The sequence below is a fragment of the Pituophis catenifer genome, unplaced genomic scaffold (assembly GCF_029215685.1).
Source record: "Pituophis catenifer annectens isolate HBS135680 unplaced genomic scaffold, rPitCat1.0.hap2 SCAF_6, whole genome shotgun sequence".
In the NCBI taxonomy this organism is placed as follows: domain Eukaryota; kingdom Metazoa; phylum Chordata; class Lepidosauria; order Squamata; family Colubridae; genus Pituophis; species Pituophis catenifer.
In genome coordinates this window covers 3,057,215-3,082,300 of record NW_027256886.1, presented here as the reverse complement: position 1 = coordinate 3,082,300, position 25,086 = coordinate 3,057,215, and the positions used below count along the sequence as shown (strand labels likewise).

The 25,086-nt window shown below is 45.0% G+C and overlaps 1 protein-coding gene across 1 annotated transcript in view; it reads right to left on the bottom strand.

Annotated features, from left to right (window-relative positions):
- Positions 1 to 24,044, bottom strand: part of LOC139318308 (cytochrome P450 2J6-like) — a 36,235-nt gene extending 12,191 nt beyond the window's left edge. Inside the window, exons 1-5 of the mRNA XM_070945701.1 lie at positions 23,877 to 24,044; positions 7,689 to 7,851; positions 5,812 to 5,961; positions 4,419 to 4,579; positions 2,786 to 2,962 (exon numbers count right to left, since the gene is read on the bottom strand). Coding sequence (XP_070801802.1) covers positions 2,786 to 2,962; positions 4,419 to 4,579; positions 5,812 to 5,961; positions 7,689 to 7,851; positions 23,877 to 24,044 — 819 coding nt within the window. The remainder of the gene's footprint in view (positions 1 to 2,785; positions 2,963 to 4,418; positions 4,580 to 5,811; positions 5,962 to 7,688; positions 7,852 to 23,876) is intronic.
- Between the last annotated feature and the right edge of the window lie 1,042 nt (positions 24,045 to 25,086).

Genomic DNA, 25,086 nt, shown 5'->3' with positions numbered 1-25,086 from the left:
CCTCTAGGTAACTGTTAAGCAACTGTATGACCTCTCAGGTGGAAAGGAGAAAGGAGAACCAAATGCCAGCAACACTATATTAGTGTGGTATTAACTTACCTTCGCTACCGGTTCGCAAATGTGAGTGCGCGCGCCAGCTTGGTGCATGCACAGGATCTTCTGTGCATGCGCAAAGCATCAATCACAGGATGTGATGACGTCCGGGTGGGTGGACGGAGACTCCCGCAGCCACAGCTACCAGTTCACCCAAACCAGATAGAACCGGCTGAATCCCACTACTGATTCCAAATTTGTAGATGGCCACCCAAAAATGCCTGGGGTCTGAACAGAACTCTCACTGCTATTCTCTACTACCCATCCTGTGCGCTTAACTGCCATTGGTGGCAGTCACGCACAGAGGAACAGATCTTCCACAGCAATATTATGTCCTATCTGCATGCAGAAGGAGACAATTATCCCAGAGCCATGGTGGCGCAGTGGTTAGAAGGCAGTATTGCAGGCTAATTCTGCCAACTGCCAGTAATTCGATTCTCACCAGGCTCAAGGTTGACTCAGCCTTCCATCCTTCCGAGGTCGGTAAAATGAGGACCCAGATTGTTGGGGGAAATAAGAAGACTTTGTAGACCACTTAGAGAGAGTGAAACATTATATAAATCTAAGTAATATTGCTATTATCGGCAGGCACATGGCCGTACCCACTTCAGTGTAGGCCCACCACCACAGCTGATCCACTCCGGGAGTTCCTCCTCAACTGGCCCTCTGCCAACGCTCCTCCCCTGCACCCTCATTTCCCAAAAACAGAATCCATTAGCCTCTTTAAAAGAAAGGCGTTTTCTTGTAATAGAAGCATAAGATGCTAATCATAACTTAGCATACAATTATTCTCCTAGTCAATATGTTTCCTTTGATCTTATTAGGTCAATGTTTCTGATGGATTTCAATACAAGTACCGTGTTTCCCCGAAAATAAGACCCTGTCTTATATTTTTTTGAATCCTGAAATAAGCGCTTGGCCAATTGGGCTTATTATCAGGGGATGTCTTATCTTGGGAAAAACAGGGAAGTCCTCAACATACGACCACCATTGAGCCCAAAATTTATGCTGTTCAGTGTGAAATTTGTTAAATGAGTTTTGCCCCCATTTTGCCACCTTTCTTGACACATTTGTTAATCACTGCAGTTCTTAAATCAGTAACACCGTTGTTGAGTGAGTTGGCTTGTCAGAAGGTCACAAAAGAGGATCACATGGTCCCGGGATACTGCAACCGTCATAAATTTGAGTCTATTGTCAAGCATCCCAATGTAAATCACATGTCCATAGGGATGCTGCAATTGTCATAAGTGTGAAAAATGGTCAGGTCGCTTTTTTCAGAAGTGTTCGAACAGTCACTAAATGAACCGTTGTAAGTCGAGGTCTGTCTGCATCAGGGAACTCCTCCTCTTTGGCCTTATTCTCCTTCTTGCCAGGGACAACAACATGTTTGCCCCCCGCCCTCCAGCCGCAAACTCTCCCACTTCCACTGCAGGAAGCTAAGCCAGCAGGACTGCATCCAAGGGAAGGGCCCACCCTTTGGCTGCTGGGATGCATCACTACTTGTCCTGCGCTGTGAATTGCCCTTTTTTGTTATAAAGACCATTTTTGGGGCTTCTTTGTTAAAAAAGAACTCCACCTCCAATGCCATAGCTTCCATCTATGTGTTGTTCAAAAGAGGACTGTCACGTTTCTGCCACTACTTCACAGACAACTAGAATTCATCCATGAGCTACCGTATTTTTCGGTGTGTAAGACGCACTTCTCCCCCACCCCAAAAAAAGTGGGTGGAAATGTCTGTGCATCTTATAGAGTGAATGTTGCCGAAGCCCCACCTACCCACTAGCCCCCACCCATTTTCGGGCTCCATGCACCCCATTTTCATCCCGTTCCAGGCAGTGGCAATCCCCGCTGCCTGGAACGGGCCTAAAATGGGGCACATGGAGGCCAAAAATGGGGTGCATGGAGGCCAAAAACGGGACATGCAGAGGCCAAAAATGGGGCATGCAAAGGCGGCGATAGGTGACAGCAGCAATGGATGGCGGCGATGGGCGGTGGTGATCCCTGCAGCCTGAAACAGCTGATTGGCACTATTCTGGGAGGCAGATCCAACCACCAATCAGCTGCTGGTGCTAAATCAGGCTGTGCTGAAGCTGACCAGGCTGTTTGCTGTTTGCTGCAAGGAGGTAAATTGTTGGGAGGCAGAGGCAAAGCCAGATTTTTTTTTTTCCTTGTTTTCCTCCCCAAAAGCTAGGTGCGTCTTATAGTCCGGAGCGTCTTATAGTTCGAAAAATACGGTATTTCATTTTTGGCAGCAAATGCTCCTTTAAAACCAAGAAAAAGATATCCCAAAAGTGTTTTTTCCAAAAGGCAACTGGACTTTCTTATTTTTTTTTTTTCCTTGAAAATATTTCACATCTCATTCAAGAAACTTCTTCAGGTCAGTTCAGGAGCTTCTTGGATGAGAAGCGAGACGTTTTCAAGGGAAAAAACCCAAGGAAGTCCAATGGTCTTTTGGAAAAGCACTTTTGCGATAGGCCATATACATTAACTGCATTGAATTCCGTTCAGTTTGGCTTGCCTTGAAATGGTGTTTAGCCAAATTCAGGTTTTTAACTCTGCTTTTCCTGCTCCTACATTGGAAAAAAGTTTTGTGTATCCCTGTCCTGCTGGGCTAAATTGATATTTTGGGCTTGGTCAATCAAAAACTAGGCAGGCCAAATAGGGTTTTGCACATGAAAACATGGAAGCTTACATCATCCATGTGAGCTAAATAGAAGTCAACGTAGCTTTGCGGCTCATGAGAGGCCTGAGGAGTCTTAGAGCTTCTCATCTTCTTTTTGATATAAGAAATCATAAATTCAAAGGACAAAACCGCCTTCTTGTGAGGCCCAGGGAGGTATTCCATAAGAGAAGGGAAGATGTTATACATCTGCAGGAAGAGAAATAATTTTAATCATAATTCTCAATAACCTTGGTAGCTTAGACATGTAATTTATAAGCCACCGTGTGGCATTCTTGGTGCTCTCTTTCCTTGGTTATTTGCTTGTAGATGTTTCATCTGAAATGATATATGGTTTCCTGCTTGAGAAAAACACCTCCAAAGTTCCCTTTCAACTCTGCTACTAGATATTACAATGATAAATATAAGTTATGCCTTGGTAAAAAAACAGACGTGGAATATGCATCCAATTTTGGTCAGCATAATATAAAAAAGACTTTGAGACTCTGGAAAGAGTGCAGAGAAGAGCGACAAAGATGATTGGGGGGGGACGGACTGAAGGCTAAAACATATGAAGAACGGTTGCAGGAATTGGATATGTCTAGTCTAGTGAAGAGAAGGACTAGGGGTGACATGATAGCAGTGTGCCAATATTTGGGGGACTTCCACAAAGAAGAGGAGGGGGAACAAGCTATTCTCCAAAGCACCTGAGGGCAGGTCAAGAAGCAATGGATGGAAACTACTCAAGGAGAGAAGCAACCTAGAACTAAGGAGAAATTTCCTGACGGTAAGAAAAATCAACAAGTGGAACAGCTTGCTTTCAGAAGTTTTGGGTGCTCCAACACTGGAGGCTTTTAAGAAGAGACTGGGCAGCCATTTGTCTAAACCAGTATAAGGGGATGGACTAGAAGACTCCATGTCCCCTTCCAACTCTGTTATTCTGTATGGTTTTCCCTCTGCATTTTAAGATATATTTATATCTGTGATATAGATAGCATTGGACAAGGTGTTGTGGCTCCGTTACCTGAGCCTGTGTCATCATCAGGAGAGGACTCCGAGAGTGAAGGAGAGGAGTTTGCAAGGCCTCTCTCTCCAGGACCCTCCTCTCTGGCAATGCCTTCGGTGTCCGCCGAAGGGCAAGAGATAGGGCCAGGGCCAAGCATGTCCACGGAGCCACAGGTGGACAGTGATGAGGGTAATGAGCCTTGGCTGGATCCCCGGCAGCGTCGCAGAGATAAGCGCGCGCAACAGAAGGCGTGCCAGAGATTAGGCTGAGTCACTGGATCACACCCCACAGGATATAAAAGGGGGTGAGGTGGCCATTCAGACTCTGTGACGGACAAAACTAACTACTATCAAGTCACATTGCATCTTTGGAAACAACATTATTGGCCTTGGATTTATTTTACAAACTGGACAATTCTTGACTGTGGGTATTTTGTTTATTGAGTAAAAGTTCTTGGCAAGCAGCTACTGGGTTGCTGCTAAGCGTCTTATCGGAAGAATTGGTTGTCTGCCAGTTTATTTAACCCCCGGCTATCTGTTTGTGTGTGTGTGTGAGACGGGGACAGAACACAAGGTGGATCAATAAAGCATTCCAGGAAGTTATAAGGCCATACGTTCTAAGGCATTAAGAGGAAAACTTTCGTTTACTTGATTTGCTTACCATTTCTCCAAAAGTGCCTCTGCATTTTGTAATGTTATTGATGTGTTCAACAAGCTTTTGGAACATGTCATCCACTCCGAGAACAGGTTCCCCAAAAACTGCTGTGTGGATCATTTGGGAGGCTGAATGCATGATCAGTGGGGAAGGATCCAGTGGCTGTCCTATACCCAGAAGTTAGCAAACTGTTACAAACACAACAAAGCTGGTAGAAGGAAAAAATATTCTATAAAGCAAACTGTCTGCCATTGCTAAATAAAGAAACAGCGGGAAGGTCAGACAGAGAAAGACTGCCTGCCAGCTGCCACCTTATGCCATGCAGTGAGTTTGCCATGAACTCTGGGAAGAGTGAATAGGAGAGGGAGCCTGGTTTGAGCCTAACAAGTTGTCCAGGCAATATATGTGTTCTGTGACTTTAATATGAATATGTATTGTGTGACTTTACAGTTTTACTGCTGATTCATTGTAATGCTGAGTCATGCTGTAATTAGTTGTGAACGTATTTAAGAAAGGTACTGTAACGTATTCAGTTGATGATAAGCTACCATTGTGTGAGGAGTGTAATCCATTGTGCTATCATCGTTGGATGGATCTGCTACCCTCATGGTAAGAAGATTTTATATCACTGGACTGATTTAACTGGCAAAGACTTGGATTTGTTTAAAGACTATGAGATTGTTTTTTTCACTATAAAGTAAACTTTTGATAAACCAGTTTGCACATCTCTTATTCATTGCTCTCAGCAACGTTTCCCTGTGCTCTACACTCTGCTGGTTGGTAACACAACAACAACAATATCCTTAACAGGGAGGATACTTGGAGGGGAATGAAAGTAACTTCCCTGTCTCCTCAAGATGCTGCTTCAAGAAGACAGCTGCATACTATTGTGTTCGGCGGCCCCGGCAACTGGGGACGCCACCCCGTGATTGGCCAAGAGGCGTGGCCTCCCTAAAGCGGGAGTATCTGTGGTTGCTGATTGGTTATCGTTTGACAAGCTAAGGAGTATAAATAGGCTGTCAGTTCTCCTCAGCCTTGTTCGTGTTTTCTCAATGCCTGTTGCTGTTTAATAAAGTGTTCTGTTTAAACGCAACCTCGGCCTAATTCATGCCTGAACAAACTATTTAACACATACCAACCTACTTTTGCATTGATCATTCTGAAAACATCTTGCCTGAACCTGATTGGTTATGGAGGGGCAATGGTAGGCAGTTCTGGGAGGGAAAAGTCAAATTTAGGAATTTTAACATGCAATTCTCAGTACTGGCTACATTTGACTACAATAGATTTCTAATAAAACTATATCTTTCCCAATGAATGAAGCCAAGGATCATTTTTACTGAGAGGTTTAAGTTGTGGCAGGTCTGCCTCCCTAACCTTTCAGCCATCAGCTACATACCTTTGGTCTGGGCAAAAGTCTTCACCAGCTGACTAGCCTCCTCTTGTATGTACTCTTCCAGCCCCTTTTTCATTTGTCCCAATTTCTGAAGGGTCGAATTCCCAAACTGTCTCTGCTGCTTCCAGGTTTTGCTATTGGAAAACATGATGCCTGCAGAAAACATGAACCGTTAGGATGCTTTATTAGAAATGTATTATTTTTATTAGAGACACATATTCCACTTTACATTACAGGAAATCATGGCTGTATACAGCACAGCCTCTCCTCCATTTTTCCCCACAGCAACAAGCTTGTAAGGTAGGTTGGGCTGAGAATGATTGGCTCAAAATCATACAGTGAGATTCAGTGGTTGAACCATTGAGAACCTGAATCTCCTAGGTCAGTGATGGCTAATCTTTTTGCCGTCGCATGCCAAAAGTGGGGAGTCCGCGGAGTGGTCCACATGCCCACAACTACAATTTAATGCCTCCCCACCCCCCATACATGCACGGGTGACCCCCCCCATTCTCCCCCCCTACTTTTGACATGTGACAGCAAGGTTTTCTTGGAGACTGGGGAGGGCAAAAACAGCCTTCCCCACCCCCACCCTCCGGAGGCTGGAAACGGCTCATTTCCCAACTTTCGGTAGGCCTGGAAGCCCCGAAAATCAGTTGGCCAGTGTGCGCATGTGTGCTGGAGCTGAGCTAGGGCAACGCTCACGTGCCCACAGATATGGCTCCGTGTGCCACCTGTGGTACATGTGCCATAGGTTCGCCATCACGGTCCTAGGTCCTTTCAACCGCAACATCTGATTGGATCTCAGTAATGGTGATCTTGAATATGAGCCAGCCGTGTGCAGCAGCAACCAAAAAAGCTAACACAATCCTGCGTTGCATAAACAGAGGCATAGAATCAAGATCACGTGAAGTATTAGTACCACTTTATAAAACCCTAGTGAGACCACACCTGGAATACTGCAACCAATTTTGGTCACCATACTACAAAAAAGATGTGGAGATTTTGGGAAAAGTTCAGAGAAAAGCAACTAAGATGATCAAAGGCCTGGAGATTAAAACATATGAAGAACAGCTGCAGGATTTGGGCTTGGCTAGTCTAAGGAAAAGAAGAATTAGGGGCGACATTTATAGCAGTCTTCCAGTATTTGAGGAGCTGCCCCAAAGAAGCAGGGTCAAATTATTCTACAGAGGGCAGGACAAGAAACAACGGTTGGAAATAATCAAAGAGAGAAGCAACCTGGAATTAAGGAGTAACTTCCTAACAGTGAGGACAATTAACCAGTGGAACAGCTTGCCACCAGAAATCGTGGGTGCTTCGTCACTGGAGGTTTTTAAGAAGAGACTAGAGTAGACATTCACTTATCTGAAATAGTTTAGGTTTTCCTGCTTGAGCAGGAGACTGGATTAGAAGACGTCCAAGATCCCTTCCAGCTCTATTCCTATTCCTGTTCCTGTTCCTGTTCCTGTTCCTGTTCCGGTTCCGGTTCCGGTTCCGGTTCCGGTTCCGGTTCCTATTCCATTCATTCAGTATTCTCTTCTACTCTACTCTACTGCAACCAATTTTGGTCACCACACTACAAAAAATATTTTATTCTATTTTACAGCAAGATCTGAGACCTGGGTTCCAAAGCTTTGACCTATCCATCATCAAAATCCATATCTCCCCAAATCATTGGACCCAGCCTACCCTAATCTTTCACCAAATATTAAACATTCACATAAAGTCACACTCTTGTTATCTTGGTGGCAATAAAAAAATAAAGATCTAACCCAGTATAAAAAGACTGAAAGGAGAAAGCACCTATTTTTTATTTTATTAGTCGCATTTTTATGCCGCCCAACTCCTGAGGGACTCTGGGCGGCTAGTTTTTGTCCACTTACCTTTTCCACTTCCCAGAATTTTTGAAAAAGGAAATATTGGTCGCCCACACATTGCATCAGAATTATTAATTAATCCATTTTTCACAGCACTGAATCCGGTTAGCACAATCACCGGTGTGTGTCCTATCCAAAAGGTGAAGATATTCCCATAAGTGTCTGTAAGCTGTAAATGGGATCAAAATATCCAACAAAGTCAGGGCAGGGAAAGAGTTAAGTGTTGTGTGAAAAATATTGTTGCATTCCAAATATCTGTGTCTATTAATTTCTTTGCTTAAAAATAATTTATTAAATATTACAGATAAAATGAATACAAATAAAAACAAAAGAGTAGAGAGAAAATAAAAAGAGCAGAAAAGTAAAAATAAAAATAATGAAATAAAGAAAAATTGAGGGGGGAAAATAAAAATATAACAAAACAAGAAAAAAGAAATATAAAGAAGTAACTTCTCATTTCATCTAACAAGTATTAAATTTTTTAATATCTTATCATTTTACCTTAAAATACAACAAACAAACTCTTCACATCACATCTCTTATCTATAATAAATCCTTAAGACCTCATCATTTTAATATTGTAAAAAAAAAACCTAAATTTATCATATTTCCCTTCAGTTTTATCAATCTTGATCTTTCTTCTTTCTCCCTTTTCATCAAGTTTTTCGAGGAACGAGGTGGCTCATGTAGTTAGGATGCTGGGTTGGAAGTTAGCAAGCCCATGTTCGAGACCCAAGTGCTGCCCTGGAGTGGAGTGAGCTCCCGTCATTTGCTCCAGCTCCTTGACAGGAACATAAAAGGAGCCCCCACAGGATCCCCCAAGCAACAGTGATCTCACCAGATAATCATTTCAACCTGGAAGTGCCTTAAGAGTTGCCTCTGATATAAATGGGATGGGGATCAAGTCTTTTAAAATTTTAACAGGTCTCCTTTGTAAATCCAATGAAATAAAATTACCCAAATCACTCTCCTGATTGGTTAGTCGGTTATATGTTCTTTTTAATTATTAAAACTACAGCTGAATTCCTTTGTATATCCAGTATTTCATTTTGTTCCAAATCATTCTTGTAACCTGTCATTTTTAAATTCACATTCAGATATATGTCACTCTTATCCAGTAAAACCTGTTCCTCTTCCATAACATCATTCACACAAAGTCTATTTATGATGGCAGACATTGTTAAAATTAACTTCTGAGACCACTGTTCATATATGTCCTCAGTATATTCAATGTTAAGGTATTTTGCTCCATTCTGTGTTAATAGGTCAAATTGTTAATTGTAATCCTTATTTCCTTTTAGTTATGATGTCCAACCTTCAAAGTCTCTTCCTATCACTTTTTTTTCTAAAATTCACAATATGTGTGATTTTCCCACAGGAAGGATACATTCATTTTATTTCAAAATTCATTTGAAGTCCATCTAGACTCTTAATCTATTTATTATTTTCCAAAAACAATACTCCAATGTCCTTTATTTGCTGTTCACATTTTTGCTTAGCAAAAATTTCTAACTTTTTGAAATCACACTTAAATTTTCTTTTGTTGAGAATTGAGGGAAACTTACCCTGTGTAAGTCATCAGACCTTTGCCATTCGAAAGATTCTTAATATTTGAAAGCAGCTTAAAAAGTAATTCTAAAAGTGATTAAGGAATGAGGCTCAGACACGTTTTATGTCCATGTAAGTTATATTACAGATGTGGACAGAAATGGAACCTCTTGACTTCCAGCAGTTTCACTTACCAGCTAACCACGAAAACCTTGGTTTCTGCAGCCTACTTGCAAGGAGCAGTGGTCCAGGGTAAATGTGGGCAATCCTATGCGCTCTCCTTTCTCCAGAGAGATTTTGCCATCCTCTGGCTGGTCATCTTGGCCATAATTCCATCTTCATCCTTTCAGAGATATCTAGCTCGCCATATCCTCACTGAAAGTCCATCAGTTATTCACTGCAAATCTGGCTTTTTCAGTCCAGATCAGAATTCTAAGGGATGGTGCTATAGATATAAACTTTACCCTCTTTGAGATTTAGCTAGAAGTCAAACATAGATGCATCATGTCAACTCACGAAGCTTTCCTGACCTGCTCCCGAGTTGCCATAGGCAGGGGGATAGGGGGATTGAGCCTCACAGCTGCATCAAGGAATTTGCATCTCAGTCAAAACAACGCACATCCTAGCCAGCCAAAGTTAAGGCTATCTCCATAGAAACCAGTAACAGCTGGAAAGAGTGACTCAGTGGTGGGATTCACTGGTTGTAACAACTGGTTCACTGTGTGCTCGCTTCCCTTGCATGCGTGCCAAACTTGTACTTCTGCGCATGCACATTACGATAGAAAGTTGCCTCCTACTGACTCCAGAGTGAGTAAAACATCTGAGTCGCAGCAATCCGCTCTACTGAGCCTATCAGCTGGACTTAAAACAAAAGAAATATAGCACAGGGTCAGGTGGGTCCATCTGATCATCGGAGCGAACTGGTTCACTCACAGCTGATCATTGGAGCTACTGGTACACCCAAGCTACCGATCAGAACCAGCTGAATCCCATCCTGGAGTGACTTCTACGACCCGCAAAATTGCTTTGTTGGGGAATGTGACAGATGACTCACCTTGAAGGGAGGAGGAAACAGGGTCAGAGGCAAGGCACGAACTGAGTGGGGTCAGAGCTGGCTTTATTAGGTCCGTGCCAAAATGGCGTTCCTAATAAACAACTGGATTTTTCTTGAAAACTGGCTGGAAGCTCCTGCTTTTATTAGGGCATCAGTCGGAATCCTGACAACAAGCCAGCTCTGACTAAACTAACCAAAATGACTGGGATTCCTGAGCCCTGGACTCTCCACCTACTCTTTCATACTTGGGGTGCGTGGAGAGAAACTCAGGCCATCATGGCAGACAGCAGGATCTCTGAAGAAAGCCTGCTCCTGGCAAGGAGACAGAACCTGCCCCCATCCAGGAAACTCCAGGAGCCAGCAGCCCAAATGGAACTCAACTGCAACCGTCTCTGACCACGGAAGCCAAGACACCCAGAATGCCTGCCTCAGTGACCAAAGCAGAAAGGGATTGAGTATCGGTGGAAGAGAATCTCTAAAGCGGTCAAGGTTGCACCCCCCTACCCTAGCTCCCATCACCTGGGCAACACATAAGCGAGCTAGAAAGACTGGAGTGGATGAAGGAGTGGGAAGAGGTCAGAACTCCAAAAACTCTACTGGGGAGCCCAGGTGAATCCTTAGAGCAACTGAGGGAGGAATTTGACCAAGCCACCCTTCGTGATGAGGGGCGTCGTGCCGCCCAAAAGAAAGGGGAAAAGAGATGGGGGGTGCAGTTGATCCCCATGAGTGTTGTGGCCCGTACGTGGCCTGTGCAGCTAGTAGCTAATTCAGATAGTGAGGAGGCTGGTGTGATGCTGCGCCAGCAGCCTGTGCAGCTGGCACTCGAGTCAGACAATGAGGAGGCTGGAGAAGATGTGGTGCCAGAGGCGGGGATTCAGCCAGGGCCTTCAGAACCTCCAGAAGCTCCTTTAAGTGAAGAGGATGAAGAGGAGGAGCCTCTTCTCGATGCATGGGCGCGCAGAGCTGCCAAAAGGTAGGAGTGGCTCCTCAGGAGGAGGTCTCCTCGAGAGTAAAGCTTGGGGCTAATTGGCCACTCCCTTAGCCTATTTAAGGAGGAACGCCGACTGAAGCAATTTGCAGGGAACAACTTCGTTCACATATCTTCGTGTCTTGTCTTGCTTACCTTAACAGCTTTCTGAAAATTGCTTCTGGGCATTCTGCCACCCCAGTAAGCTTTCAGTATTATTCTTTGAATTCTTGGCAGTTGTTAATGCAGTTAATTAACAGCCGTTGTGGTAAAAAAAAACTGGTTTATTTAGTAAACTAAGGTTTGTACAGACTTTGTGTGTGCTGTGTTCTTTGGGTCCGTAGCTGGGGCACAACAATGAAGTGAGGAGAAGCCCCTTCCAATCCTGCTTTTATTAGGGCATCGGTCAGAACCCTGACACATCAAAGTCACAGAGAAACTGTCCCTTGTGCCAACATTTTAATGATGGTTTACCTGTAGCAGACGATCCTGTGGAATTTAGAGGAGGAGGAGGAGGAAGAGAAAAAGAGTCTCTGTGATTTATTAGCTAGTTGGTTTCATTCCCATACTGTTGTTGCGGGCCAAACAGTTGCATTAATTAACATAAAATGATAAGATTTGAATCTGTTCTTACGACAAGCAGTCGTCATGCTGGGAGTATATTTTGCTTAGTACCGACCTTTCACCGGCTTCATTTTTGTTGTGACAAAATTACATGGCTGCCATTCAGCACCATCTCCCTGAAAAATCTGCGGATTTCCTGGGCAACGTTGTCCCACCGTCATTTCAGATATGACCGCTGGGCTGAGTCCAGCCTTTTCAAAATCCAAAAGCAATTTTTTTTTTCTCCCACAGGTCAGACTATTCTCAGTCAGATTTATTTTATTTATTTATTTATTTATTTATTTGATTTGATTTGATTTCTATACCGCCCTACTCCCGAAGGACTCAGGGCGGTGCACAGCCAAACAATAAAACACATACATACAAAATTTAAAAGTAGAATAAAATCAAATTAAATAATTTTGGCCCCGACAAATTTAAAACCCCAAACTTTTAAAACCAATTTAAAATTGAATGTATAAAATACTAAAAGATATTTAAAAATTTAAAAACTTTTATAAAAGAGGGAGAAAATTAGGCCAGGCCCGCCTGGTGAAATAGTAAGGTCTTTAAAGCACGGCGGAAGGTGCGCAGATCCGGGATCCTCCGTATCTCCGGGGGGAGCTCATTCCAGATAGTAGGTGCCCCCACAGAGAAGGCTCTCCCCCTGGGGGCCGCCAGTCGGCATTGTTTGGCTGACGGCACCCAGAGGAGCCCCTCTCTATGGGAGCGTACTGGCTGGTGGGAGGCTATTGGTGGTAGTAGGCGGTCCCGCAAGTACCCGGGTCCTAAGCCATGGAGCGCTTTAAAGGTGGTAACCTTGCCAGATTGAAGGAAGCAGTTCCAGGGCACCCAACATGGGCCCCACCTGTTGTGCCCGTCCTAAATTGGAGTTTTCCATCGAAATCAGATGCATGCCATCAACAATATTGAGGGTGTTTTAATTTGTCCCGGGCCAAATTATCTAATGTGGTTTTATACTGTCTTTTAAATTTTGTAATTTATGTGTTTTATTTTTTTGGCTGTTCACCACCCTGAGTCCTTCGGGAGTAGGGCGGTATATAAATTTGATTAAATAAATAAATAAATAAATAAATAAATAAATAAATAAATAAATAAATAAATAAACAAATAAACAAATAAACAAACAAACAAACAAACAAACAAACAAACAAACAAACCTGGGAGCAGCAAATGTCAAAGTCAGTTTGCAGGAGAAAGGCTTTCCAGATTGATTGTTGCATGTTTGCGTGTGCATTTGCCAAATTTCATAACAGTAATACATTAATTAATAAGATAATAATAGCTGGCTGCGCTGCAAATGCAAGAACAGTAATGGTACTTAAAGGTAAAATGCTCTTGTCTATTTGGGATTTTAGCAATAGTAAGAATTTTTATTTATGTTACTTGGACTGTTTCCCCTGATGACTATATGTATTCGGTGTCGGAACTCCTCGCCCTGCGAGATTCTCCCCTCTCGCAGGTTTGGCCCCCCCACATTATCGAGGGCCTATCTCGATGACGGACTTTGGAGTCCGGAGCGATGGCATGGAGCAAGGAAGAATTTATGGGGCTTTTTAGGGAAATCTTTTAAGATTTTAAGGGGTTCTGGGGGGGGTTGTAATTATTCTTTTAAAGATACTGGGAAGACGACTATGGCAGATGGGGGGGGAATCCACCAGGGTCAGAGCCGTGCCCGGCACAGGGTAACGATCTGGGGGGCACCGGACGAGGGATTGGGAAAGGGATGGGGGACGATATCTATGAGGGCTGTACCATCGGCACGGTAGATGGGAGGGGCAGATATGGCGGGAGCAGGGGACCACATCAGATGTTGGGGGCTCGCACTCGCTGTCTGAGAGCAATTGCTTGCCCCGGTCCCTAAGGCTCTGCTCGGATACTAGGTGGCTTAGATACTCAGGAGCTGGGCCTTCGGCTGATGCTGTGCAATGCCAGGTCCGTGGTCAATAAGGCCCCCCTCATTCATGATCTTATACAAGAGGGAGGAGTGGACCTGGCGGGTATTATGGAGACCTGGTTGGGCCCGGAGGGTGGTGTCCCTCTGGTTGCAATGTGCCCACCAGGCTTCAGAGCATTCCATCAGCCGAGGGCCCAGGGGAGGGGAGGGGGGGGTGGCGGTTATTATTAACAAGGATCTGGGTCCGAGGGAGACCACTGTGCCTCAGATAGCCGGATGTGAGTCCCTCCTTGTGAGGTGGGGCCGTGGGGTCCAGATGGGCTTGTTGCTTACGTACCTGGCTCCCTGCCGCGTGGCAACAGCCCTACCTGAGCTACTCGACGTGATAGCCACGGTGGCAGTAGATACACCCAGGCTTTTAGTCATGGGTGATTTCAACTTGCCATCCATTGGTGAAACGTCTGAGACGGCTCGGGAGTTCATGGCTTCCATGACAGCCATGGACCTGACCCAGTTAGTTCATGGCCCTACTCACAGGGGAGGTCACACTCTGGACTTGATTTTTGTCTCTGGCCAGTGGTTGAGTGGTCTTGTTATAGAGGATATAGACATGGAACCCTTGTCATGGACTGACCACTCACTCCTTCGCTTAGATCTTCGAACCGCGACCCCTCGCCGCAGGGAGGCAGACCCAATTAGATGGATCCACCCCAGGCACCTGATGGATCCTGATAGGTTCCAGATGGAGCTTGGGCCATTTCCTGAGGATCTAGCACATGACTCGGCCGAGGACCTGGTAGCCGCCTGGGATCAAGTGGCTGGTGGGGCCTTGGACCGAGTCGTGCCTTTGCGGCCTCTGACCCAATGCCGATCCCGTGCGGCTCCTTGGTTTACTGAGAAGCTGAGGGAAATGAAGCGCTGGAAAAGATGCCTGGAGAGTGGTTGGAGGGCCAGTCTCGCTGAATCTGATCGAACACTGGTAAGGTCACACATTAAGGCCTACCTAGTGGCAATAAAGACGTCAAAGTCTAACTACTTTTCCGCCTCTATTGCGTCATCAGGGAATCGTCCGGCCGCCCTGTTTAGGGTGACCCCGCTCCCTGCTCCATCTGGGAGTGCGGGAGGATCCCTTAGAAGGCAGGGCGGAGGATTTCGGACAATACCTGTATGACAAAATCGCTCAGATCCGGGGGGATTTGGACTCTGACTGGGTAGATCAGGGCAGGGTGACGAGGAACAGTCTTGAGAATGTTATCTGGGAGGAGTTTGATGCTGTGACGCCCGATGATGTGGACAGGATTTTGGGGAGACTTAGTGCGGCCACATGTTTACTGGACCCGTGTCCCTCCTGATTGGTACTGGCTTCCCGGGAGGTTACACGAAGCTGGCTCCAGGGCGTCATTAATGCTTCGTTGAGTGAGGGTCACTTCCCCGCTGCCCTGAAAGAGGCGGTGGTGAGGCCTCTCCTCAAGAAGCCGTCCCTGGATCCGGCAATATTGGCTAACTATCGTCCTGTCTCCAACCTTCGCTTCATTGCGAAGGTTGTTGAGAGTGTGGTCGTGCAACAGTTTCTGCAATCCCTGGAGGAAACATCCTATCTAGATCCATTCCAGTCGGGTTTCAGGTCTGGGCACAGCACGGAAGCGGCATTGGTCGTGTTGGTGGATGATCTCTGGAGGGCTCGGGACAGGGGTTATTCCTCTGTTCTGGTCCTATTAGATCTCTCAGCGGCTTTTGATACCATCGACCATGGTATCATGCTGCACCAGCTGGAAGAGTTGGGGGTGGGAGGCACTGTGTTGCGGTGGTTCTCCTCCTTTCTCTCTGACCGGTCGCAGTTTGTGTTGGCAGGGGGGCAGAGGTCGACCTTGAGGCCTCTCATCTGTGGAGTGCCGCAGGGATCGGTCCTCTCACCCCTTCTGTTCAACATTTATGTGAAGCCGCTGGGTGAGATCATCCGTGGCTTTGGGGTGAGATACCATCAGTACGCTGATGACACCCAGCTGTACATCTCCACCCCAGGCCACCCCAACGATGCCCTTGAAGTGATGTCCCAGTGCCTGGAGGCTGTGCGGATCTGGATGGGGAGGAACAGGCTCAAGCTCAACCCTTCCAAGACTGAGTGGCTGTGGCTCCCGGCATCCCGATATAGTCAGTTGACTCCATCACTGACTATTGGGGGCAAGTCTTTGGCCCCCACTGAAAGGGCTCGCAATCTGGGAGTCCTCCTGGATAGGCAGCTGTCTTTGGAGGAACATCTGACGGCTGTTACCAGGGGGACCTTTTATCAGGTTCGCCTGATTCGCCAGTTGCGGCCCTTTCTCAATTGGGATTCCTTGTGCACAGTCACTCACGCCCTCGTCACCTCTTGCCTTGACTACTGCAATGCTCTCTACATGGGGCTCCCCTTGAAGAACACCCGGAGGCTCCAGCTGGTCCAGAATGCAGCAGCGCGGGTAGTGATGGGAGCAACATGGCGCTCCCATGTAACACCGCTCCTGCGCGAGCTGCACTGGCTCCCGGTGGTCTTCCGTGTGCGCTTCAAGGTGTTGGTTATCACCTTTAAAGCGCTCCATGGCATAGGGCCTAGCTACCTGCGAGACCGCCTGCTGCTACTGACGACCTCCCATCGACCCATGCGCTCCCACAGAGAGGGCCACCTCAGGGTGCCATCAGCCAAACAATGTAGGCTGGTGGCCCCCAGGGGGAGGGCCTTCTCTGTGGGAGCTCCCACCCTCTGGAATCAGTTGCCCCCGGAGATAAGGAGAATCCATGACCTCAATGCCTTCCGTCGTTCCCTGAAAACCATTTTTTTCAGCAAGCCGGGTTGGCTTAAGAAGAAATTTTTAAATTCTTTTAATTAGTCTGTGATTTTTTAACTTTCGGGCCAAAATTTATATATATTTTTAAATGTTTTAATATTTGTATTCTATGTTTTTTATCTTGGCTGTACACCGCCCTGAGTCCTCAGGGAGAAGGGCGGTATATAAATTGGAAATTAAATTAAATTAAATTAATTATAGCTCATATTTACGAACTCTTTCTCACAGAATGTTCTTGGGAGGTGTACAGCTTCTGATGAAAACTCCATTTGCCAAAGCATTCATCACAAGGGTAGTTTGCAAAATATTAGAGATGAGGTCAGGAGATCTGTTGGTAAATGTCAGGATTGCAAAAGAGGCTGACCTTGGTTGAGCAAACAGGTTCCACAGTGATTGAGGGCTTGACCCCTAGCCCTGCCTCTTGAAAAGTTGCATCTACCATGCCCATGTCCTCAGAGGACAGCCATGTGAAGTGGAGGGAAGCAGTGGTGGGTTACTTCTGGTTCGATCCGGTTCTTGCGAACCGGCAATAATGGCGGTGGGAGGCTCCGCCCACTAGTGATGGGTTGCCCCCAGTTCAGACTGGTTCGTAAGAACTCATAGTAAAACCGGCGGGAGGCTCCACCCACCGACCTGTATGTCATCAGGAAGCTTCTGCGCATGTGTAGAAGTGCGCAAGCAAGTGAAGCAAGCACACGCACAGCCCCATTACAAACCAGTAGTAAAGGTAAGTAAAACCCATCCCTGCCGCCCACCTGCCCGGACGTCATCATGGACAATCTGCACATGCGCAGAAGCTCAAGCACACACATGAGCTGGGAGTCCCTTACAAACTACACCCATGCGGACACACACACTCATGCTGATTCTGGATGTAATCTCTACCAGAGCAAAACTGAGGTCAACACAACTGAAGCAGGGAGGTAGGTCTTTTTGGAAGCCTTAAATGTTTAGCCAATACAAGTGATGATGAAGGAAAAAATACATTAGCATAACAAGCTGGAGATAGTCAATTCCTATGGCTTAGAACAGTGCTCCCCAACTTTCCAGCTTGGCAGCCCGGCACAGAGGAGAGCATGTGAGTGGCACATGCACACAGCTCTATTTGTGCGAGCAGTAGGAATGGAACTTCGAATGAGGGGCCCTTGTGCACACACACGAAGCTCCAGTCATGTGAATGGACCTCCACGCACGAGCGCAAGTGCCCTCCACTGGCATGAGTGAAGCTTCGCGCATGTATACTTGCCCATCACTTGTGTGAGTGGAGCTTCACATGTGAGTGGATTTGCCCATCACTCATGCAGCCCGGGTTCTAACAGGCCGCAGCCTGGTAGTGGGCTGCAACCCCAAGGTTGGGGATCCCTGGCTTAGAATTTTGCTGGACGGATCATTTGATTACAGGTAGTTCTCAACTTACAACCATTCATGAAGTGGCCATTCAAAGCTACAATGGCTCAGAAAAAAGTGACTTAATACCAGTAGTGGGTTTCAATTTAGTTTGCTACCGGTTAACTCGTGTGTGCAGAAGCATCCGGGCAGGTGGATGGAGGCTGCCGCAGCTGCCGCCGCTACCAGTTCGCCCGAACCGGGGCGAACCGGTAGCAACCCACCACTGCTTAATGCCCTCTTTCACACTTACACTCATTGCATCATCAAAAAAGCACAACAGAGAATGTTCTTTCTGCGCCAGCTGAGAAAGGAGCTGCTGATATAATTCGACAGAGGAATTATTGCGTCTTTCATTTGTATCTATATAACTGTCTGGTTTGGCGCAGCAACCAAGCAAGGCAGACACAGACTTCAACAGATAGTTAGGATTGTAATAAAAAATAATTGCAACCAGCCTGCCTTCCATTGAGGACCTGTATAATGCGTGAGCCAGAAAGAGGGCTGTGAAAGTATCTACAGATACCTCACATCCTGGACATAAACTGTTTCAACTTCTTCCCTCAAGATGACGCTATAGGGCATTGCACACCAAAGCAACCAAACACAAAGACAGTTGCATGCTATCACTCCACTAAACAACTAATTCCCACAAAACTAACTTATCCCTTGGGATGTCAAACTACCTATGGTAGTAGGGCTGCATTACTATTATTGTAATGGTGGCGCGGCAGACTAAAGCACTGTTATTAACATCAGCTGCCTGCAATTACTGCAAGTTCAATTCTCACCAGGCTCAAGGTTGACTCAGCCTTCCATCTTTTCTAAGGTAGGTAAAATGAGGACCCAGATTGTAGGGAGCAATAAGCTGACTTTGTATAAAATATACAAAAGGATGAAGGCTATTGCTTAACGCATTGTAAGCCGCCCTGAGTCTTCGGAGAAGGGCGGCATATAAATCAATTTTTTTTAAAAAAAAATTTGTTCTCATCTTTCCTATTACCTATTTCCTTAGCATTTTATAACTATAACTTTGTTGCTTGCATCTCATGATTTAAGTTGCTTGCTTTTATTTAGTATCCTATTATGATTTATGTTGGTTATTTAGTATCCCATGACTATCACTGAATGCTGTATCTTATGATTGATGATATCTGTATTTTATGATTAGCATCATGATTTATCACTAATTGCTTGTATATACACTGAGAGCTTAATCACTGGAGACAAGTTCCTTGTGTGTCCAATCACATTTGGCCAATAAAGTATTCTATTCTATATGCTATAATAACAGAATCTTGAAAAACTTTACCATGTTTCTCCATCTTTTTCTTTTATACCAAAGAGACTCAAGGCGAATCATTGGCCCCCACGGAGAGGGCTCGCAACTTGGGCGTCCTCCTGGATTCACGGCTGTCTTTAGAAGAGCACTTGACAGCCGTGACCGGGAAGATTTTTTATCAGGTCCGCCTGATTCGCCAGTTGCGTCCCTTTCTGGATCGGGACTCGTTACGCACGGTCACTCATGCCCTCGTCACCTCCCGCCTGGACTATTGTAATGCTCTCTACATGGGGCTCCCCTTGAGGAGCACCCGGAGGCTCCAACTGGCGCAGAGTTCGGCCACACGGTGGTAATGGGAGCGACATGGCGCTCCCATGTAACACCTCTCCTGCGCGAGCTGCACTGGCTCCCGGCGGTCTTCCGGGTGCGCTTCAAGGTTTTGGTTACCACCTTTAAAGCGCTCCATGGCTTAGGGCCTGGTTGTTTACGGGACCGCCTACTACCACCAATAGCCTCCCACCGGCCAGTACGCTCTCATAGAGAGGGACTCCTCCGGGTGCCGTCAGCCAAACAGTGTCGACTGGCAGCCCCTAGGGGGAGAGCCTTCTCTGTGGGGGCACCTACCATCTGGAATGAGCTCCCCCCGGAGATACGGAGGATCCCGGATCTGCGCTCCTTCCGCCATGCTGTGAAGACCTTTTTATTCCATCAAGCGGGCTTGGCCTGATCTCTTCCCTTTTTAAATATGTAAATTTTAATCTGTTTTTAAATTATTGGGGTATTTTAATTTGTCTGGGCCAAAAAGTTTAATTTGATTTTATCGGGTTTTTTAAATTTTGTGTATTTATGTATTTTATTGTTGGCTGTTCACCGCCCTGAGTCCTTCGGGAGTAGGGCGGTATACAAATCAAATAAACTAAACTAAACTAAACTAAACAAGGCAGGGCGATCTTGAGCATTTTCCTCACCCAGTTTTTCTGGGCTAAGTTTGTATTTTCCTAATGGCTGCCAGATATATTTTTCAAGGTTGTCTCCATATTTCCCCACAATAGGATGCAAGACATTCCATATTCAGCAGCACAGATAAACAAACAAACAAACAAACAAACATGGAAGGGTACAGATCTTGTGCAATGGTGATCCCCCTAATAATGTATGATACTGAACCCTGCCCATTGAGAAAGAAGGAATAAAAGAAGATACTTTGGGAGATAGTATTTTACTGTGGGCTGAAAAAACTAATAATCAATTGATCTAATTATTCTTGATTACTGCTTTGAGGTAATATTAATGCAAATAAACATAATATTAATGATGGGTGTACAAGCAGATGATGGACTAAAAGAAAATCCCGAGTCCTGAAATGACACCTATTCTCTCCTCTCACCCCTTGCTATTGCAAATCCTACCCTCAAAATGACGCTACAGAGCACACCAGAACAACTAGACACAAGAATAGTTTTCTTCCCAAATGCCATCACTCTGCTAAACAAATAATTCCCTCAACACTGTCAAGCTATTTACTAAATCTGCACTACTATTAATCTTCTCATCTTCTCATCGTTCCCATCACCTATCTCCTCCCACTTATGACTATATGACTGTAACCTTGTTGCTGGTATCCTTACGATTTATATTGATATTGTTTCCTGTTTGCTTATTTGTAACCTATGACTATCATTAAGTGTTGTACCTTATGATTCTTGATTAACGTATCTTTTCTTTTATGTTGCGAAGGTTGTTGAGAGTGTGGTGGCGCAACAGCTTCCCCGGTACCTGGATGAAGCTGTCTATCTAGACCCGCTCCAGTCTGGCTTCCGGCCTGGGCACAGCACGGAAACGGCATTGGTCGCGTTGGTGGATGATCTCTGGAGGGCTCGGGATAGGGGTTGCTCCTCTATCCTGGTCCTGTTAGACCTCTCAGCAGCTTTTGATACCATCGACCATGGTATCATGTTGCACCGGCTGGTGGGGTTGGGAGTGGGGGGCACCGTTCTGCGGTGGTTCTCCTCCTACCTCTCTGACCGGTCGCAATCTGTGTTGACAGGGGGGCAGCGGTTGACCCCGAGGCACCTTGTTTGTGGGGTGCCACAAGGGTCGGTCCTCTCGCCCCTTCTGTTCAACATTTATGTAAAGCCGCTGGGTGGGATCATCCATGGCTTCGGGGTGGAGTTCCATCAGTACGCTGATGACACCCAGCTGTACATCTCCACCCCAGGCCACTCCAACGATGCCCTTGAAGTGATGTCCCAGTGCCTGGAGGCCGTGCGGGCCTGGATGGGGAGAAACAGGCTCTGACTCAACCCTCCAAGACCGAGTGGCTGTGGCTTCCGGTGTCCCGATATAGCCAGCTGACGCCATCGCTGGCTATTGGGGGTGAATCACTCGCCCCCACGGAGAGGGCTCGTAACTTGGGCATCCTCCTGGACGCACGGCTGTCTTTAGAAGATCATTTGACGGCTGTGGCCTGGGGGCTTTTTATCAGGTTCGCCTGATACACCAGTTGCACCCCTTTCTAGATCGGGACTCCCTACGCACAGTCACTCAGGCACTCGTCACTTCCCGCCTGGACTACTGCAACACTCTCTACATGGGGCTCCCCCTGGGGTGCACCCGGAGGCTCCAGCTGGTCCAGAACGCGGCCGCGCGGGGGATTATGGGGCGACGAGCACTCCCATGTGACACCTCTCCTGCGCGAACTGCACTGGCTTCCGGTGGTCTTCCGGGTGTGCTTCAAGGTGTTGGTGACCACCTTTAAAGCACTCCATGGCTTAGGACCGGGATATTTACGAGACCACCTTCTGCCACCAATAGCCTCCCACCAGCCAGTACGCTCCCACAGAGTGGGCCTCCTCAGGGTGCCGTCCGCCAGACAATGTCGGCTGGCGACTCCCAGGGGGAGAGCCTTCTCTGTGGCGGCGCCCACCCTCTGGAACGACCTACCCCCCAGAGATACGTACAATAACAGACCTCCGGATTTTTCGTCGGGCCCTGAAGACCTATTTATTTCAACTAGCTGGGCTGGCTTGAGTTAAATTTTAAATTGATTTTAAATTGGATTGTTTTAATTTACGGCCAAAATATTTAATTATTTTAAACTGTTTTTAAATTTTGTATGTCTTGTTTTTTACTTTGGCTGTTCACCACCCTGAGTCCTATTTGGAGAAGTGCGGTATAGAAATTGAAACAAACAAACAAACAAACAAACAAACAAACAAACAAACAAATAAATAAATAAATAAATAAATAAATAAACCCTGAGAGCATATGCACCAAGACACATTCCTTGTGTGTCCAATCACACTTGTCCAATAAAAATTCTATTCTATTCTATTCTATTCTATTCTATTCTATTCTATTCTACTCTACTCTACTCTACTCTACTCTACTCTACTCTACTCTACTCCACTCCACTCCACTCCACTCCACTCCACTCCACTCCACTCCACTCCATTCCATCCCATTCCATTCCATTCCATTCCATTCTATTCTATTCTATTCTATTCTATTCTATTCTATTCTATTCTATTCTATTCTATGAGCCTTGGTGGAGTAGCAGACTAAAGCACTGTTAAGTAACACCAGCTCCCTGCAATTACTGCAAGTTCAAATCTCACCAGGCTCAAGGTTGATTCAGTCTTCCATCCTTTTGAGGTAGGTAAAATGAGGACCCGGTTTGTGGGGGCAATAAGCTGACTTTGTATAAAAAAGAACACCGCTTGAGGGAGGGGAGGCAAAAGCCCTACTAAGCAGGTATATACAAAAGTATGAAGGCTATTGCTTAATGCATTGTAAACTGCCCTGAGTCTCCAGAAAAGGGCAGCATATAAATCGAACCAATAAATAAATATTCTATTCTATTCTATTCTATTCTATTCTATTCTATTCTATTCTATTCCATCCCATCCCATCCCATCCCATCCCATCCCACTCTATTCTATTCTATTCTATTCTATTCTATTCTATTCTATTCTATTCTATTCTATTCTATTCTATTCTATTCTATTCTATTCTATTCTATCCAAATATTTTAAATTTGGAGTTTTTAAATTTTTGGGTTCTTAACGAATTTCGGCCGCAAATGTAAGAATTTTAATCATTTTTAAATTTAATTATGATATTTGTATTGTGTTTTTACTTGGCTATGCACCACCCCGAGTCCTTCGGGAGAGGGGCGGTATAGAAATAAAATTATCTTATCTTATCTTATCTTATCTTATCTTATCTTATCTTATCTTATCTTATCTTATCTTATCCTATCCCATCCCATCCCATCCCATCCCATCCCATCCCATCCCATCCGATTCTATTCTATTCTATTCTATTCTATTCTATTCTATTCTATTCTATTCTATTCTATTCTTTAAAACCAAAGAAGACATCCCTTCAAAAAATGCACACCTTTGGGAAATTTCTCCTAAACTTTTTTCCCTGGATCTTCTCCACCACCACTCTTACAAAAGCCCTTCATCTATCTAAAAACTTCAACTATATTCTCCCAATCATCAGAGCCAAACAGATCCATCAGCCTCCAGTTTATATCATAATTGACCCTAGTTCTTTTTGACACACTTGTCCCAAACATTCCTGCTGCTGCCTTATTTAGAAAAATACCTTCATGAATGTATCCTGGCGGATCTTCCATCCGATTCTCCACAGGCTTCCAAAGAGAGGAAAAGGGACAGGTCCAGGGGGGAATGTCCTTCGGGTCCAAAGAAGTATTGTGAACTGCACTATCAGAAAGCATATTCCCGTAGCAATCAGGAACTGGCTCACTTCCATCTTTAAACTGATGCCAAAGCCAAAATATTGTTCTTGCTTCTTTTCTGGTTTGTGTTCTTACAATATTTGCTTGCTTCATCTGAGGATGCCAACTGCTTTTATATGATGATTAAGCAGGCACAACAATCAAGCCAATTGGCATCCTCTCCAACACAGTAGAAATATTTACCGCCTAGGAATGTGCCTTTCATCTTGTGTGTGTGATCTATACAAGCATAATTGCAATGGATCCTGTGACTGTTTTCAAGGAGTTTGGCGGGGATGTGGGAAATAAGGAAGCTAATAGTTCTATTTGAGTTTTTCTAACAGGTCAGCGACCATTAATTTTGAGTGGCAGGGACTCACAGGATGGAGACATCAGCTACATTCCCAGCAACAATGTCTGACCAAGGTCGGCAGATTAAGCCATTTGCTCACTTTACACAATACACTAAACCAACATAAACCATCCAGGCACTAAACCACAAAATTATGTTACCCAGGTTAATACCAACCAAGCTTAGGTGGCTGTGCAACCTGATCTGGTCAAACATGTTATGCCAAAAGTGCTCTAGAGGGAAGAAAAAAAGTTTCAACGTAAATTGTCTATTATGGAGACGCCAGAGAGAAGCATTGTGATACTTATAGACACCAATGGGCCCGTGCTGGGTACCATATTTGATACCCAAGACTGTCCTTACCTCATTGCCTTTAATTCTGTTGAATTAAAATGGGCAGATAAATGTGAAAGCTGAACCACTGCAAAGCAGTATTCTCCAGAAGTATCTTTATTTATAAGAATGACCCCAGTTTACATATGAGAGTTTTGTATAACAGTTATTTATTTATTTATTTATTTAACTTACTTACTTATTTACTTATTTACTTATTTACTTACTTATTTACTTACTTATTTACTTACTTACTTTACTTATTTACTTATTTACTTATTTACTTACTTATTTACTTACTACTTATTTACTTACTTACTTATTTACTTGTTTACTTACTTATTTACTTATTTGCTTACTTACTTACTTACTTATTTACTTACTTATTTACA